The sequence below is a fragment of the Geospiza fortis genome, unplaced genomic scaffold (genome assembly GCF_000277835.1).
Source record: "Geospiza fortis unplaced genomic scaffold, GeoFor_1.0 scaffold16, whole genome shotgun sequence".
Lineage (NCBI taxonomy): Eukaryota > Metazoa > Chordata > Aves > Passeriformes > Thraupidae > Geospiza > Geospiza fortis.
In genome coordinates this window covers 10916727-10935624 of record NW_005054302.1, presented here as the reverse complement: position 1 = coordinate 10935624, position 18898 = coordinate 10916727, and the positions used below count along the sequence as shown (strand labels likewise).

Here is an 18898-nt window from a genome sequence, read left to right as displayed (position 1 = left end):
TGCATCATTGCAGAGGTCACTGAGAGAGAGCTTTCCTAGATTTAATGAGAAATCGGTGACCCTGACCTTCCACTTTGGTTCTGCTACCATATGAATGTTTTCATTAAATATTGCTGCTGTTACAAATAATTGCACTCCCAACAGCAGCAGTTTCTGCAACAGGAATAGCCAGCAATCCTGGGCACGCAGAAGACCTTATTGTTCCAGACACTCAGCATACAAGGAGCGAAGACAAAACCCATCCTGAGAGTTTTACAGACAGAACACAGTGTATTTAGATAACCATTGCTGCCTTTAGCCAGTGCCAAACCCCACTTTTTTTCATTGTTCCTTGATACCATCAGCATTGAGGTCTAGTGCTGAAAAGCCCAATGAAGGACACGGGGTATATGTAGAAGTTAATTGTCACATATAGAAAGCTGTATGTGACTGCTGATGCACGAGATGGTTTCTGTGCTGCTGTAAAACCAGACCTGATCCTGCTCCATCTGGTATATCGTGATTCTGAACCTCTGTGCATGGTTCACAGTAATGTCAGCAAAACCCCTGAAGGCTTATGTAGAGACATGGTTTAATATAGAGTTTGCAGCTTGACCTTTATCTTTATGACCTTTTCAAAATAAATGGGCATTGGAATTCCAGACGATCTCTTTTTTAATGCATAGCATCCACTCTCTACCAGACAAAAAAAAAAAAGAGAGGGAGAGCAGAAAAGTTTGGCTATAGTGTCCTGTCTAACTTTGCACCTTAATGATATATACTTTAGGTAGCTGTTTAAGTTCTTGAGTTAATCAGATCCAAGAGAGGAAGATGCCACAGAGGCAGGGAAATCATCTTCCATTGATGGACTGGAGAGGAACAGGATACTTGGGTGATCGTTTATTTCTTTAATTGGGAATAGTTGAGATGTCATACCTGGTTTCTCTTTTCAGATTGCATTCAATACCATTCTCAATTCATGCACATCCCACTGTGTGAAAGACATAAGCATAAGTTGTATCAGTTTACAATTTATTTAGTCATTAATAAGAAACTAATTTTCAATGGGAACTCCCAAATAAGTCAGAGACCTTTATTTATACCAGGTAAATCGAGCCCTTTCTGTTTTTTTCCTTTGTTACTGATGGGAATGGTGGGATGACTAGTTTAACACTGGAGCTAAGCTGCATGGTGCTAGTCTTTGCTTAAGTGGCATGTTGCACAACATCTCTCTGGTTCCCCAAACAGTCCTCCCTCTATCTTTGCTTCCTCCCCCAGCCTGTGCCTTTATAACAGCAGCCAAGCTTTGAAACCACATCAGCACTTTTTACCAAGCGTGCTTAAGTGCCAATAATTTTAATATCTATTCATTTTAGTTAATCATCCATTTAATTCATAGTGCTGCAAGTTTTCATTAAAGTCAAAAACATGTAGCTCCCTAACCTTCTTTGGATAATATTTTGAGAACTATCTAAAATACTTTCCTGATTTCTTTCTTGCTTTTTATGCCCTTGCTTTCTGCTTCTTAGCAGCAAACTCAAGGCTTTGACTCTCTTTACAGTAGTTTTATCTAAAATTCAGAGTCTGCATTACTTTCTTCTTAGCATGATATAGTACATAAAAGAACAAATATTTACCTGTCATTTTACTAATATTTATTATGTTATGATTAAAAAATCTGTAGTTGAAATTTTCGTTTTTGAGGCAGTCTTTATTTCATCTTCTTTGAAAACAAAAGAAATGAAAATTTTGGCTTTGCTTCTTTTTCTGGAAATTCTAGAGGTACTTTAGCCTCACCTCTGAGTTTCGGGGTGAATTAGTTTCCTGCGTTTTGCTCTGATTCTCTTCCTTGAGCAATGTGACAGTTGTAGCAATTGGCCCAGTTTATCATCACTGCTCACTGCTGTCAGCTTTTTTGGGACAGACAAGTAAGAATCTTCTCTGCAGTGAGAAAATGTGGTTTAGAGGACTGTTCTCTAAATCAGATAATTTCCTCTATTTCTTTTTTCCATTTGTCCATAATGGCATGGTGGGCCAAATGAGACTTGTGTGAGGATAGCCGTATATCACGGCTCTATTAAGTTTGAACATAAAATATTGTATGCCGTTTGCTACCTGCCAGTGAAGGAAGACTCCTGCTAGGTTTTAGCAATGTTTGAATTCAGGATGTCCTCTAGAGCTCAGTGTGATCCATCTTTGCATCTAAGACTGAACAAGTCTGATTCTCGGCAGTCATCAGATATTTCTGAGGTGGTATTCAATCCCAGCCTCTTTGATCGTCCCACTGGAAAATATGTAAAAAGGTCCTCATATGGGACTTGTTTGCCTACAGATCCTCCAGCTTTGCTGACATTTTCTTCTCAGAGGAGAAAATGATTTTTCCCAGCAGCATGATCATCCTAAAATGTGTATCAGCAACTGATAGGAACATGGGGAGGCTACACATCGTACCAAAAAGGAACCACATCTAGGAAGTGCCCTACGAAAAAAATTACCTGCTTGCAGCAAAATGCAATATAAGAAGAATATGCTTGAAAATTAAAAAACCCAACGCTGAAATTAGAAAGGGACAGTTGCAGAGTCCATATCCTGTGGGAATGCAAGATCTGGATTGTGTCTTGCCTTAGGCAAATTCTTCAGCCGACCCCCAGAAATCCTTTTTGATTTGTGAAGTTTTCCTTGGCCTTTCCATTGCACCTCTCTTGTTAGCCTCACAAAGTTCAGTGGTTTGGGGCTTTTCAGGTATCTTTTTTATAAGAAGGAGAATCAGTTCTTTCCAAAGTATATGGGACTTTTGGCAGAAGAAAAATTGTTCATATGAGTCTGAAGCCAACAAATAAGCTAAGAACAAAGGTAAAAGTCCAGGTTCAGACAGAAAATGTAACCAACTCTATACCAAGTACACAACTTAGAGTCTGTTGGCTCAGAGGTGTGTCAGTTCAATTTCCTGAGATCTCTTACTTAACTGTACTATACCATCTGTTAAACTGAAAATAAAGACTCTTCTAGAGAGTTGTAGTGAGGGCCAGTTAATAAGATCTTTTCTACCAGGGGCTGTTTCTACAGCTGTACCAAAAGCAGCTGGAATTGGAAAATCATATATAAACTATAACACACTATTAGATGACATTAAAATTGCTAGTTCTAAAAATGTAATGCTTCCAGGGCTTTTGCAAAAGCATTAAGATAAACCTCAAGAATGTAAGGGTGGAAATCATCTCACTTAACTTTAGGTGTCTGAAGTGTAGACATAGCAATCTGCTAGGTGATTTTGGGAATCTTAACAATCAATTGGAGAGAAAAAGTGGATGAATTTTTTTCTGGATGAATTTTTACCATTCCAACATGATAAGTCTTCTCATCCAAAGACAGCATTTAAAGTAGACATGGACTTTTCATGAAATCTTATTCAAAGTGCTTCAGTCTAATCAGATTATTTTAAGGGGAGTCTTTAAACTCTATTGAAGATGTATCAGCATTACGTTTTAGCCTGAAATTATACCAGAGACAACAGCTAATCCACATGTCTCTGGGGTTATTCAGTATTGAAATGCTTTCTCAGGACAACCTGTCTAGCCACATTGTCAGTGCAATCATCTTGCTTTCTTTGTCACTGATTTTCCCAAAGTGCCTGAGGAACTCACAATGTATTATCTTAATTTGAAATATTTCTTTCCTAATGCAATTGCAAGCACATTAGCAAAGACAGCTTCTACGTATCTTGTATCTGAAAGCAGGGTTTAGTAGAAAGTAAAAAGGAAAGCATGTGCCAAATGCTGGGAAGTGGAATAAGTAATGAAAATTCACATTAATAAAACTGAGCAGCTGAACAAGATGCCATCATCCTTAGCCCTCTTTCATCTGAAGATTGTGATCAAAGAAACTATTAAATGGACAATAGTAAAATTGTTACAACTGATGCTGTGGGAGCTTATGGCACTGCAGACAAGCTCCCTTCCAAAAGATTGGTACAGACAAAACGTCAAGCTTTTGGAAACAGCCTCCAACACCCCAGAAGCCAGCACCTTCTCAGCTGTCACCTCCTAGGGCCTCAACCTCCAACCTCTCCATGGGCACCTTTGGATGGAAGTGGTTTCATGTGGAGTTCCCAGCTGCAAGAGTTTTAAAGAGAAGGCTCCTGTTTGTTTTTACATGAGAATGATACCTCTCTCTTTCTGCAACTCAGCACCTGTCTTTCAGAGATGATTGTGGCGGATGCTTCTAATAGGCCTTGCATAGACTTAACTTCATAGTAGGCCTTGTGTAGACTTAACACATCTGTAAGACCCTAAATGTTTAACTTTTATAGCATTTTTATGTAATTCATTAATTCATCCGTGTTTAGTGCAGTTTCAGAAGCATTTATCATATGAGGTCCTGTTTGGAGTGTATACAGAGGCCAAGGAGCAGCACAAACCATTTGCAGACTGCCTCTGGTACTGCAGATGAGAGGCAGGACCCAATATCTCAGGCAGTATTCCCAGAAGTTCATCCATCTGCATGATTCTTCATGTGACCATGGTCTGTTAAAATGTAGAAGACTGAATCATTAATAATTCAGGGTCTCACTCCAAAATAGATAATATTCACAAATCTCACAGCAGGATGTTCTCTGATCCATCTCTGCCTCAGTGTTTGATGCAATTTCTGCCTTGCTTAATAGAAAACGATTCAGTGTAAAATGAACTGCATTGCCTGGTTAGTTACAGGCTGGGGTGGCTGGCAACCAAGATTAATTTGTTTGTCACTAGACCGTTTTGGAAGATGTGAATAATGTATAAAAAATTCACATGATGGATTCAGTTCTTCTTTTAGGGGAAGAGTATGCTTCACTTAATGGAAGTGGCTTGAAGAAGTTGGTCTATTTGCAACAGCTTATGTGGTGCCCTGAAAACCCAGCTCTGAGCCAGCAGAAGGTCACTTAAAACATTTATTGCTAATCCTTCCATGTTACTTCTTGGAAGCTTTAAAGGCAGGTTTTTTTGGAAGTGTGTGCCAGTTGATAGCATATAATTTTTGATTGCTCATTAAGATGGTTATTAAGCATCTCAAAGTATAGACTTGCACTTTGTTTTCATGGTTATCAGTATGAAACATTCTCTTTGTGAAGTGCCTACTGTCCCAAGGCTAGTTTCATTTCAGCTGAGATTTCCTTGCATGAATCTCAAGCTCTTTTCTTCAAAGGAGGTTTTCATGGTGCAATTTTTCTCAAGTAAATCAATTTAAAACATTAATTGGGAGAAAGAAACTTTTTCTTCCAGACTAACTTTTAAAAAAAAAAAAGAAAGCACCAATGTCCAAATACCTTGCTATTGCTTAAATATCAAGGACAGCTTGCAGAATGAGGGCAAGGAGTAAGCAATGTTTCTATCTGCCTTAAATGACAACAGGTCCAGTGGCAATGTTCTCCTGGAAAACCACAACTTCATCTATTAGGCTTAGATCTGTATATGTGTACATACATCTGTTCAACATATGGAAATCTGATGGCACATCTGAAATTACTACATTTGGATCACTTCAGCGGCCAGAAGTTCACCAATGCTGCCTTTCCTCTGCAGCAGTCACCTGCATTATTATTTTTCGTCCCATTTTCTTCTATCCATCTCTGAATCTCTTTCAAGGCAAAAATGGACAGAGCAGTTCTTCTTCCACCTTCCTCTTTCTTTGCAATAGCCTGTGCTAGAGGTAGAAGTGAGACTTCCTTCACATTAAAGAATTCAGGGGCTGTGATTTTGCTGTGTTACCTCCTAATCTTCAGCTTCTTCAAATGCCAAAACATTCTTCTGTCAGTAAATGCATGACTGCTTCTGAGGATAATGCCAGTTCCTGTTCAGCAAACCATGCAGATGGGAGAGCATGGAAGACTCTTCTCTTCTCTACTCAGTCCCCAGCCCTAAAATTTTGAGACCCATTTTGTTACACTAGCAGCCATTCACATCTATCTCTCTTTATGTGTATTTCACCAGAGCTAAGTCAATAGGATGGATATTTTTCTACCTGTGGACCTCATCTCAAGAGCTTTCAGCCGCTGTTACACAAGTCTCATAACCAGTGGGGTTTGAAAGGCTTTTTGTCTCTGTGGAGCAGGGTTGGCGTTGAATTGCTGTGTTATGAATATAGCTTAAGAGTTTGTCTGTCAGCAGTGTTGTGTCCCACCTCTCCCTGTCCCTAGCCTCCAAAAATTTCAGACTCAACTAATACTAAATTACACTTCATAGATGAGTAAGCAAGAAAACAGCTTATCAGCAGGGAGTGTGTGCTGTGCTTTTGAAAATAATGAGTGGTTCAAATTTATAAACTGTAGCTGTGGCTGACAAATCTTCTAACCCTTCAATCTGAAATTATTTTTGAGGTTATATTATTTATAGCCTTATTTTACTTGCTAATAGTTTTTTTTTTCTTTTCTTTCTTTCACTTGGTACTCAGGAGGGTTTTCCCACTGTTACAGCATTCAGTGTGTGACAGGAAAAGGGGATGTTGGTATTAGAACAGTGCTTTGTGAGAGGTTTTCTTGTACTGGAAAGAATTTAGGTTGTGTATCCTGTCAGATCTATTTGAATAATTCTTAAAACACTGGAAGTATTTGACCTTTGCTGCCAGTTATTATCATTGTCCTTGGTATTAACATAACAAATCTCTATTTGCATTTTTAAAATTGATTATAATTGTAATTTTTAAAAACTCAGATGATGGTATTTGCACCCAGAAGTACCAGTGAGAATTTCCTGAAAATAAAATTTGTAGAATAAAACCCTCTTGAAATTACTTTTATACAAAAAGATAATTATTCTTGTTTGTTATTTAAAACACAAGGGCACACAGGGGCTTATAGCCATCTGATTATTTTTATAGATTCATCTATAGTTTACTTAAATGTACTGCTAGATTTTTATTCTTTCTTTTTGGCAATGCATTCTAATGATATCTGCTTTTCAATATACAAACTGTGCTTTGAAATATAAATGACTTATGAGCAAAGAAGTATCACTAGACGTACTGTGTGCTAAGAGAGGCCATTAAGATGGATGGCAGTAAACAGACACGCCCACTTTTAAGAATACTTGCAATGGAAGTTTTCAAGGAATGGCTAATCTGATTGTGTTTTTGTGCAACAATTAGGAGGGAATTACGATAGTTCTTTCGACGCCTATAAGGGAGTGGGCACGATTGTCATTGCAAAGCCCTTGGATGCAGAGCAGAGATCAATGTATAACATGACTGTGGAGGTCACCGATGGAACAAACATTGCCACAACTCAGGTAGAATATCACATTCCTTTCTTGGCAAGTTATTCATTTGTTGCTGGAATGTATATGCTATAAAAGTTATTAATTTTTCCATTCAGGTGAAACCTCATCCTTTGAGACCACCAATAACTAATGGAGGGGATATTTTTCAGAGCCTTTCCATTTGGCTGTAAAGAATCAGCTATTGAATGTTTCAAAGTGTTATTTCTCCTTTTGTTCTCTTCCTGCTCACATGAAAGTAATTTGCCTTCCTCCAGCTGAGGGAGTCCCTATCACAGGCAGCAAAGCCTAGATTTTGTCAATTGCGTCTCCCCATAATGGTCCTCAATACAATAGTGCTTCCATGGTGTCAGGGAATATTGCTATTGATTGTGTTAAATGGAGTTTATACCTCTCATCCTCCGAAGACCCAAATGTGGGACACAAGATCAATTGTTCAGAAAAGAAATTGTTCAGAGGCGAAACTTAAAATTCAAAGAATCCCTCCTTTAGTGTCACTGCCTGTGGTTACAATGTCTTCTGCGAAGCAGCCCCGCTGAACTTTTTAAAACCAGGCTTGCTTATCAGGCTCCTTGCCTTTAAAGTTGGGTCAGATAAACGTGATGGGCTGGAGCAATGCTGCCTCTGACACATCCTTGTAGGAGACACCCTGACGCAGAGCCTAGCTATCTGTTCAGTGGGAGTCAGTCTGGAATTGGGTCATGGCACAAGGACAGGGACTCTGAGGTCCAGGAGACACCAGGAAGACTTCAAGCAGTAAAATCCTTTGATATGAGGTAGAGTTGTGGGCTGTGGATTACTTAGGGCCTGAAATTCTACATCTGAGTTACTCCCCAAGTGTAAATGAAAAAAATTGTTGGTTATGTTATTTCCTTCTTTATAATTCAGAAGGAAAGCCTGAACATTTTTTATGTTTACATATATGCATGCACATGCAGATGCTTCTGTTGTACCTTGCCTTTTTGCTCAAATGCTTTGGATGTAAATCTGTATTCAGTGAGCCACAACACCAGCTTTCCTAAGAAATTGTTAAATCATTGAGTGCTTTCTCAATCTGAGTTCATGTTTATATGTCCTGTTTATACCCCAGCCCTAAAATGTCTGATGTTTTCTCCCAATAATCCACCCTTGGTAAGAAAACATCAGTTGATAGTAAGTTAGGTGGTAGGAAATCCAATGTTTTCCCTGTCAGTTCTAGAATTAGTTGCATCTCTGCTAAAAACATCCCTTAACTTTAAGCTTGATTTTATCTGGCCCATGTTCCCCGTTATGCCTTTCTCTGCTCAATTAAGGAACTCTTTAAAAAAAACTATTTTCTCCCCAGGAAGGCACTTACAATACTCAAATCACCTCCCAGTCTTCCGGTAGACAAGGAAAGGAGAATGACTGACCTCTTTATGTTCCCTTTCCATTAGGCATTTTCTTCAACTCTTGAGTAGTTTTTTTCTTTGTTACGCTGTTTTTTAATCTTGGCTACACTCTTAGTCCACATGTTAGATGGTGTTGAATGCCTAATGTGACCTTTTTTCTTTCTTGCAAACATTTCAGCCAAAAAAATATTAAAAAAGCTTAGGGAATTTCAAACATGCTGGATTAAAGTAATTTCTCTTTTCATGGATATTGTGTTTATTGTTTCTGCTGCTTTTGATTTAATAAATTGACCTATATAACAGTCCTCAAAACCTAGTTGGATGAAACCCCTACATTTTTAATTAAAACATATGGTAAAAACATATTTCAGTAAAGCTGTTGCATTCTAAAAGAAGCCTGAGCATTCTTTTTAACAGTGATGTGACCCATTTAGGAATGTAAGATAGCTTCAGATTGCAAGAGTATAGCATTAATAATCACTGGTGTGTACAGACCCTTCCCTCCCCCACCTTCTCTCTGTGTGGATACTGTTTAATTTTTAATGGCGGCCAGGGCATCCAAGCATGTGTTTCTTTTGGTCTTCACAACAGAGATTTTAAAAGTGATTGTTATCTCAAAACTGACAGAATTATGGCCTTCATATTTATCACTCCATTTTGCAAAGCTTTCCTGCTTTATTTTTGGCTGTACTTTGGAACCTTTGGTTACCTTCCTCATCTTAATTTTCTTTTAGAAAAATAATAAAAAAATATAATACTGATTGGTTTAATTTAAAAATGTCATAGAATAGATCATTTATTGATAGCTCTCAGTGGCCTTATTCCGAGTTTTGACAAAACAACATTTTAACTATTTTGTTCTATGTACACAGTTCCACCTGCATTTTTGACTGTAGCTGCAGGAAGTTATGGTAGAAGATGAAGCAGGTAGAAAGCAATTTTGAATAACAATAAAATAATTTAAAGTCCCCCTCAAAGTATGATGGTTTATTATGAAACAGCTGATGATCACCATGTGCAATGGAAAACTCTTGCTTTTTATTCCACCCCAGCTGTTTTCCTTTATCTCTTCTTGGCCTTTTGTCTATTATACAGTTGGAGGTGGTAAAATACAGCATAAAAATGCCGAAGATTTTTGTTTGGGTAACATGATCCCTGGCATGGACTTGGTGAAGTTTCTTCAGCAATGTTCCTGCATGCCTTAAACTCCAATGAACTGTTCACTTCCTTCATGCCTTACTGTGCACATGGTTCATTATTGTGCCATGAGAGGAAGGAAATAATTTTGATTTAAAAGTTACATCTGTCTTAATAATGGTTCACTGTTGCGAAAAGAGGCAAAAAGAACATAAGAAGTACTAAAAAAAAAAGTTATAAACTTTCTGTGTAACCAAAAGCCTACTTGTTTTGGGCATGATCAAGGTTTCCAAAAGAAATACAGTCTGCAAAGTGAGAACCAAAGTGCCAGGACTTGTTGAGCCACTGCCACTCGCCATGCTGCCCATCCATGTAAACCCGAACCATCCAGCAGTTGGGATGGGAAGGGATGGAGAAGGAAAAATACAAAGAAATTTTGGCTTGTTTGATTTATATATTTGAAGTGTAGGTATAAAACTTCAGTCACGGTGATTAACTTCTGGAATGGCTAAGTCTCATGACTTAGCCAGGGAAAGCTTTTGCTTTTTCCCTTTCTTTTATCCATCATTGCTTGAGGCCACACAGTCATTTATTAGAGGCTCAAGGAATACATTTGCTCCAAATTCCCACGAAACACAACTCCTGCAGCTGCCAGGCAAGCTGCTGGCCTTGCAGAGGGACTGGGGCTTCTGTATCCCGTGTGCTGGAGAAAGCTGGATCAGTGGCTCTGTGCAGTGACTGCTCCCTGCCATGGCCATCACCTCCCTTTGGCCTGCAAAAGAGTTTGGTGCCCTTGATTGAGCAGAGAGAGTTCTCTCCCGACAAGGAATCATTTTAATGGCATCTAAATGCCTACTTCTGCCACAATTTTGACTCTGAAACATGAGAAATTCTCCTGGTCATGAGTCAGGTTTATCCGAAATCCCTTTTTTTACTGAACAACTCAGATCTTATACACACAGGCGCAACAGAGGAATAGAATCACATTTATTTACTTATTTGTAGTGCATACTCTTGAGCTTTGTGAAAATACCCACAGAAGCAGAGTACGGGGGCAGGGAGGAATCATTGAACTATTATTTAAGTTATTATAATGTTTCACTTTTATTGAGAATGTTGTCCTAGCAGATAATTATATTTTTGTAAGAACAGCCTCTGGAGTGATGTTACTATGTGAAAAAGATTATTTTACTCCTCATTTTCCTGCCTTCTTCTTCTTTCTCATCATTGTAACTGCTATAGAAAAGATGTGTTAGAACATGAAAGCTGTTGCCTCCAAGCTGGGAGGCAAAAAGCACTTCAGTTTCACTTACTGCAAAACCACCTATTTCCCAGTAGAGTGGGCTCTCAGAGGGTAACATGCACGTCCCCCTGAAAAGTTTTTGCAGATCCAGAGATGTTTGCTTACAATACCCTCTGCTGAAGCCGGCCAGACTGGAAGAACAGACAGAAGTTACTGCTCATTGCCCCTTTCTGTCTCTCCTTGAAGAAGGTTTTAGAATTTAATTTATTCTTGTGCTGAGGATTGACTTTTAACTCTGAGTTTCTGTCTCACCTTTCAGAGATCACCTTCTCTTTGCAACATTTTCTTAAGAGAAGCTGATCAGTCACCCTGAGTGAGGGTGATTCTCTTAAATGAATGGTGAAATGCTCTTCTTAGAGGACCATGGCCAAAACGTAGATAAGACATTAGAGCCTACCAGAAGCAGTTCTGGGCTGTGGATTCTTCTAGGGCAGAAAAAGAGACATATGGATTCAATTAGATTTTTCACTTTCGCTCTGTTGAACATTTACTCCAAACTGTAACCACTCCTTGATTTTTATTTTTTTTTTACATCCAGTAATCTCAGCACTGCCTTGCCTGTAAAGCGAATAATTTTCTTTCAATTTTAACATAACACAAAGAACACAGTAAAGTATAAATAACTAGACACTGATGTTGGTAGAGAAACTGAATTTTTATGTTAAAGTTGGAGTTTGGAGGAAAGAAAAACTTGTCAGGAAGTAGAAAATAAAGCTATGTGGTATCATTGCTGAAAGCAGTATTAAATTGAAATAGGTTTCAAAACCTGTACAGAAGTGTAACCTGAGTTTAAATAATTCAGGCACTTAATAGGTTGTACTACAACACGGTGCCCAGACCAAGCAATTAGCCAAGCAAATTCTTCCAGCTTCAAATGTCTGTAAAGCAGTTGCTGGCATTTACCCAGCTTTCAGTCAAATATGTCTATGCCTAAACCAAAGGTATTTGTTATGGGCAGCATTAAAAACAGCTTTGGAGACATTTCCTGCATTAGATTTTGTCCTGCTTTGATTTGATTGTATTTCTCTAGGCCTTTCACTTAACATTTTGAGTACAAAGTCTTTGCTAATGCTCTGAGTGTTACTTTGCCTAATTTGTAAACTTGGAGGGCTGTGATTCCTTTATTTGAAACTTGTTTTAACTGTGGGAAATAGGAAGTGAGCAGGGAGGAGCAAATCTTTTATAGTGAAGAGCTTGTTCAGACTATAAATTAGGCTCCACACAATGGCCACAGAAAGAGGCAAGCCTGCCTTTCTGAAGCCCACAATGCACTGGAAAAGATATGGGCTTTCAAGGAGAGCCAGGCAGAGACTGGTTTGCTGCATGTTGGCTTTATGAGCATGGAAAAAAAGACTTGCAGCTAATGTTTGTCAAAGAAAAGTAGCTCAGTCAGCAATCTTGAGCAGTTGTCAGCAAAGAGGAATCCCTGCTTTGCAGCCAACAAATAGTAAACATTTCCATTCGTCACCTTTTGGAGATGTGTTGGGAAACTTTTAAAGCCTTGCTTTGATTGTGCACAATGGGTATTGTCACAGCTTAACACCCCGGGCACCTACGCGGTAATAAAGGATATTTATGCCACACAACTCATTCTTGCCATATCTTCCATTTGGGAATAAATATGTAGAAAATATTAAATTACACAGGCATTGGGAGTCTTTGAGTCACTTCAGTAGTGTAACTCTTGATTTGAGGTGAAAGATGTACTACCAGCTGCCTAAAGCATAAGACTTCAAGGACCCTTTTGCTGACTCTTTTGAAGTCAATGGGAAATTTGCCAATAGTACCAAGATTTTATGCCTGAGGTTGGCAGCCATGAAATGAATTTGAGAAACTTCCCTCATATTAACAATCTGGTGGCACTCAGTTTACTCAGCTTCATGTATGTTTGTAGGATCAGGTTTTCTGTGAGCCTGGTGTTCATGTCAGTGTCACATTTTCCTTGCTTTCTTTTTAAGTAACATCTTACTAGAAGTTATCCTGCTGGAGTAGCAAATCTGCATAGGAAGAATGGCATTTTAAGGTGACCTAATAAAAGGGGTGTGGCTCAAAAATAAACTGAAAACACCTTCCCCAGCTTTACCAGTGCATTTTACCTGGGATTTTGGCAACCTTGTTGCAGGGCATTGTTTTCCTGGACAAAATACGGGGACGATAGTCACTTACTCTTCAGAAATGTTGGAAGAACTAAGGGACTAATAGCTATTCTAAATGGGACTAAAACTCCATTTTCTTTTACCTGGTTTTGTTTAAAGTAACTCCCAAGATAGCTCAATTTTTAAGAACATTAAAGAATTCCATTTATAGGTTTAACAGAGCTCTGTATAATCAGTATTCCCATATATAACTTAACTTTCTTTTGTTGCAAGGAAAATACAACCCTCTCTATTAAAGGAGAGAAATGTTAAAATTACATTTGACTCTCGGGGATTTTGAGGGACAGCTGAGAAAAATTAGAAATACTCTTAACTGCTTAAATAGAAGAAATTGTGAATCAATAATGACTTTTTTATTCATTAGCATTTCTAACCCATCGCCTTCCATCTCCAGATGGAAGAGGCTGTTGAAGTGCAAAGTATGTAATAAATAATGTGTATTTCAATGTGGATCACTTGACAAATCATTAAAATACTGGCATCTCTAGGGAGGAAGATGCCTGCCACTTAAACAGGCACTTGATCAGTCTTACAGTAGATGTGAAGTGAAAGAGAGAAAAGAAAAAGAAAGAAAAATTAGAGATTTTCTGGCAATGATCAAAGCAATTTTAAGTGCACAGCTCCCTGTAAGTTTGATGACAGTGAATGAGGGCCTCAATTTTTTTATCTTGTCTCCCTCCATGCCTTGCACTCCCCAAGCATTATTATGTCCATATATGTGTGAGGGCAATAGCTTACACCTTTTTCAGTGGGAAGAAATGCTGCTCTGAGAATCCATGCTGTAATTTCCACGGTCTCATGGATTACCCTTGGTCTCTGATGCTGATCCAGTCCCACCCTGTTCAGTTTGTGGAGTCTAGTAAAGGCAAAAATCATGGAGCCATGGCTTGGACAGTCATAGTGGAAGCCTTGGGATGGATAAACCTTTATGCCCTCTTCTGCTTTCTCAGTTTGCCGGTGATCCCAAAATGCATTAGATATTATAGGAAGTGAATCACTGCTCTGGGATGATTATATACCATGCAAACAAAATAGCATGTCACTTCTGTAGCAATACTTTTAAGATGCATTGGTGTGTTTCTGTACATTTATTTTTTTCACCTTCTAGAACAGCTTCAGCTTGCACACACCAATTTTAAAAATAAATTCACAGATACAAGCCTGTCCCTCATATGGAAGCTTCCTGGTTCATGTTAGCCTGTGCTGTACTAACATCTGCAGAGTCAAGCACTCTTGGTGTTTTCAATCCATTTGAAAAGTTTTTACTTCTCTGTTGGACTGTCTAAAATGGTACCTGACAAAGTTTTTGGTCACAAATGAAAAACAAAATAAATTATCTGTGTTAATTATCAGTCGTGTTATAGTGGTACCTGTCAAGGACTGAGAACATCAAAAATACTCAAGAAAACTTCTGTATCAAATATTGATAATCCCCAACTCCTCTTGCTTACCCTAAAAAAGTGGTTCAGCACTGGCTCTGTGTCTCATTAGATTAGAGTTTAAGACTTTAATCTTCTCCTCAGGCTTTCTTTCATATGTTACAGCTGGTTTCTTCACAATTTTTAAAACATAGATTTGGGTGGGTTTTTTTCCTCAGTCAGATCAGAAACATGTTTGATACATTACAGCAACAATAAAAGTATAAAAAGCTAAGTAACTCTTCCTCATTACTATAGGCCTAGCAATGTGTATTTCTCCCCAATTTTATTGCTATCTGTCCAAGACTGAAGCATAACTTAATATAGGCTTCACCCTGCTTCACTCTGGCGTGCCATTATCTGGTGAAAATGAAATTGTATGGAATGCAAGTCTTATGCCATTTAACTTACAGAGCATTTTATTTCAGCTGTCTTTTCTTTTGAACAGTTCCCAGGCTAGTTCATTACAACTGCTTCTTACAACTGCTCATGTTCCTTCTGGTAATGTATTCTGCAAACCCTCCCACATATCATGGAAATCTAAAGTTTCATTTCTCTCTGAGGCCAACATCTGTTTGTGCAATATTGCAGTCAGAGTATAGCTGTATTTTTCTTCTGTTAAGAAAGCATGGGTGAACAGGGCTGGATCAAGCAAAACAGTAAAGTACTTTCTTAAAAGAGAGCCAAGTAACAAAGCAACAAAGAAAATATAATGAGTGATGGGTCAGGTCTCCTAGTCCGACCAAAGAGTTGTGTGTGTTGCCTTTCCCAAGTCATTAATTGGACCATTTCTTATTTCAAAGCCTTTGAATAAAAAGATTGTTCTGTTTTACTTGCTGTAAAATTAGGTTGTGCTCTCACAGGCATATTCTGGAAAAAATACTTTTTGTTTCTAGCACTGAAAAAGAGTCAACTCTTCAGATTTCAGCTTTCAGTATTACACAGTTTGTCAAGGGTTTTGCTGCCACACTACCCACAGCAATCTATGGCATACCAACTCTGGAAAGCACATTTTCCCCAGGGAGTGACTTCTCCAATGGCAAAACCCACAAAATGTCGTCAGAGCGACATGCATAATGTAAATTTAAAAGACAAAGCTTGGAAAATAGTGATTCCTATTATTTATCAGAGTCAGCTTGTGATATATTGAAATGGGTGTAATAGGCAGCAAGAGCAGCACCCTGGCCTGCTCTCCCACTCTCCAAGTTTCTTTAAGGATCAATTCAGAAGTTTTAAGGACAGATTTGAGACAAAGAGCACAGCATTCATTCACATTTTTAGTGTTCTACCATTCATAAACTGCAACAAAAAGGAGACAAATAGGTGTTGGAGGGGGAAGTGAATTAGTTGGCAATAAAGACAGACATCACTGGCAAAGGAAGAGCAAGGATGTAACAAAGAAAATAATCCTTGTGTGTGACCAGTGCCCTGAGATGAGCTGTCCTTGGTGGTATGCATTGATCTGTGTGGGGTGTGCTGGTATGGTAGTGAGGTTGTGTTTCCTGTGCCCACCTCAAGTGGTGTAAGAGCAATCTGAGGCAACTTGAAATCTCCACTGCTGTCACAATTTGATGTTGCCAGTAAGCCCCAATGCAATATACTGGGCAGAAAAGACAGGATTCAGCTGAATATTGATTGTATAAAAAGCAGATTTAAGCAACATGAAAAGATTCTTTTATAGCTTTAATAGTAGTGAAGGGGAAAGGAAATTACATAATAGTTCTAGAAGTCTCTTGTAACTAAGGCAATTACAAGGAAGGACAAAAGCTTTCCTTGTGGCCATTGTAGAAATACTTTCCAATCTACAGATACTGAAAATATGGGCTTCTTCATCGGGCTTTGAGTAGGTCTTACAGTTAGGAACATTTTACTTCCAAAGTCAAATCCTTTCTGTTTCTTTTGATCTGAAAAATAATAATTTAATATTAAATAATGTTTCCCAGTCCCACCATGCAGCAGCATAATATCTTCAGCCATTCAAAGTAAATTGCATTTCTCTAGGTGCTTATTCAGTAGTCTGACTGGACTTCAATAACTTCAAATTTTTTTTTTTTTATTAACTGTAGGTTCTTATCAAGGTGTTGGATAACAATGATAATGGCCCAGAATTCTCTCAGCCAAGTTACGATGTCACCATTTCAGAGGACATCCTCCCTGATACTGAAATTCTGCAAATTGAAGCTATAGACAGAGATGAAAAGCACAAGCTGAGCTACACTATTCACAGCAGCATCGACACAGTCAGCATGAGGAAATTCAGAATTGATCCCAACACCGGGGTTCTCTATACGGCTGAGAGATTAGACCACGAAGCTCAAGATAAGCACATCCTTAATGTCATGGTATGAATGCAGTTGTGGCTACTTCAGGGACATGCATGGAGTAGGCTTCTCTTGAGTGAAGGACTCGGTGCAATAAGTAGTCCCTAATTTAATCTTGCCTGCCCTGCTGTGTATTTATTTCACAGTTTTTATTTTGGCTTTTTGGGAAACTGTATTGTGAATCCATTGTATGGAATGTGATATGATTCTCTATCTCAAGGGAGAGCAAGCAGGTAATTATTTAATCTCTTGGCATCTGGTCCTCTCCCTCAAGGTAATTTTCAGAGTTTCTGAAGTGAGTCTGAAAGTTATTTGAGAAGTTATTCACTGGGAGATAACTGCTTTCTTGCCATGGAGAATGCTACAGCCTTTGTGAATACAAGCCTCATTTATAGCTTACTTTTATAGACTTATGTCAGTACATAAACTGTTGATATACAAAATAACTTTCCGTTATCTGCATTTCCAAATCTTTGGGTATGCAGAAAAAAGTTAATTACCAATTTTTGCTTGGTGTGTCTAGACTACAGAACATAAATCTGTCTGTTTTCAAGTGGAGATTGTATATCACAGACATATTTTTTTTAAAAAACAAGCAAACAAAAAAAAACCCAAAAAATTGTGTTAGTTTAAACGTTGGAGTCCACTATTTTCTTTAACTACTTAAGACTTCTGCAGCCAAGGCCTTCTAAGGAACTACTCATGGTGTGTTAGGTACAGGGGCACCTTTAGCAGGGCACCCTAGGAAGCAAAAAGCTGCTGTGAGATGCAGCAAGGGGCAGCTGAGTGTGGTCTCTGCTCACAGAGTAAAATGTTGCAAGTCCTTTGGCAAGCAGACTGAGAAATAGCTATAAACTGAATCACAGAAACACATGGCCACGAGTGGTATTTCTCTGGTGCTGGGCTTTGATCTCCACCTGACACAATAGGTCTTTTCCTCTGTTTAAGAACTGAAATTTTCAGGAGACAGTGGTGGCAGGATTATCAGTGAAGCAGTGCTGAGGTATTTTGGATGGGATTGAGACAGGTGTGGTAACTTACGCCTCTGTTGACAGTTACCAGCACTTCATAAAGTGATTCTTCTCTGTTTACTGTTGATATTATCATCTATGTATATAATCACTAAGTAGTCCATTGGCAGCTACAAGCACTCGACAGACATGCCTATATGCTGTACAGAAGGCAATGTCAAGATAAAGGCATGACCATTCAGTAAGTATTAATAAAAAAGGAAATTCTTGCAAACCTCAGCCCATATTTAAGATCTAATGTGGTTGCCTCTTCAAAAATTCACGTCATGATGGGTTAGTTGCAATGCATTTTCTCACAAGCGAAAAAAGTCGCTAACTTCTTTCCTGTTTCTTTGATATTAGTATCTGTCATCCCGTGTGTGAATGTATTTCAGACTGTTCTTTTGGGACAAATGGATTTTTTTACTACTTTGTATTAAATTTAACTGAAAGTAGTATTCACACTCAGATGAGTAACATTTGTGAAGTTTTACTAGATGACTGTCAAATTGTGTGCTATGCACTTGTTCTATAGGTCCGAGATCAAGAATTCCCTTACAGAAGAAACTTGGCCAGAGTCATCATAAATGTGGAAGACTCCAATGACCACAGTCCCTACTTCACCAGCCCATTGTATGAGGCCTCGGTGTTTGAGTCAGCAGCAGTTGGATCAGCAGTGTTGCAGGTCACAGCTCTGGACAAAGACAAAGGAGAAAATGCAGAGCTTATCTATACTATTGAAGCAGGTTAGGACCGAGGCCAAAAATGAAGTATCATGGATCATGCCAGACACAGAACAGTGGTGTAATGGTCATCTGTCTTGATACACAATTCAGCTTCTTTGGTCTACTTTCTCCTGTACAGATGGGCAAAGGAGACACCTTGTTGTTGTTGTTTTGTTGTTTTTTGTTTTTTTAAATTTTATTCTGAAGCTACTATACTCAAAACCTTTCA

The 18898-nt window shown here is 38.5% G+C and overlaps 1 protein-coding gene across 11 annotated transcripts in view; it reads left to right on the top strand.

Annotated features, from left to right (window-relative positions):
- Positions 1 to 18898, top strand: part of FAT3 (FAT atypical cadherin 3) — a 399047-nt gene that overhangs the window by 294991 nt on the left and 85158 nt on the right. For all 11 annotated transcript variants that reach the window (XM_031066002.1, XM_031066001.1, XM_031066003.1 and 8 more), the window contains 3 exons: positions 7102 to 7241; positions 16680 to 16955; positions 18480 to 18690. In XM_031066002.1, the coding sequence (XP_030921862.1) occupies positions 7102 to 7241; positions 16680 to 16955; positions 18480 to 18690 (627 nt within the window). The remainder of the gene's footprint in view (positions 1 to 7101; positions 7242 to 16679; positions 16956 to 18479; positions 18691 to 18898) is intronic.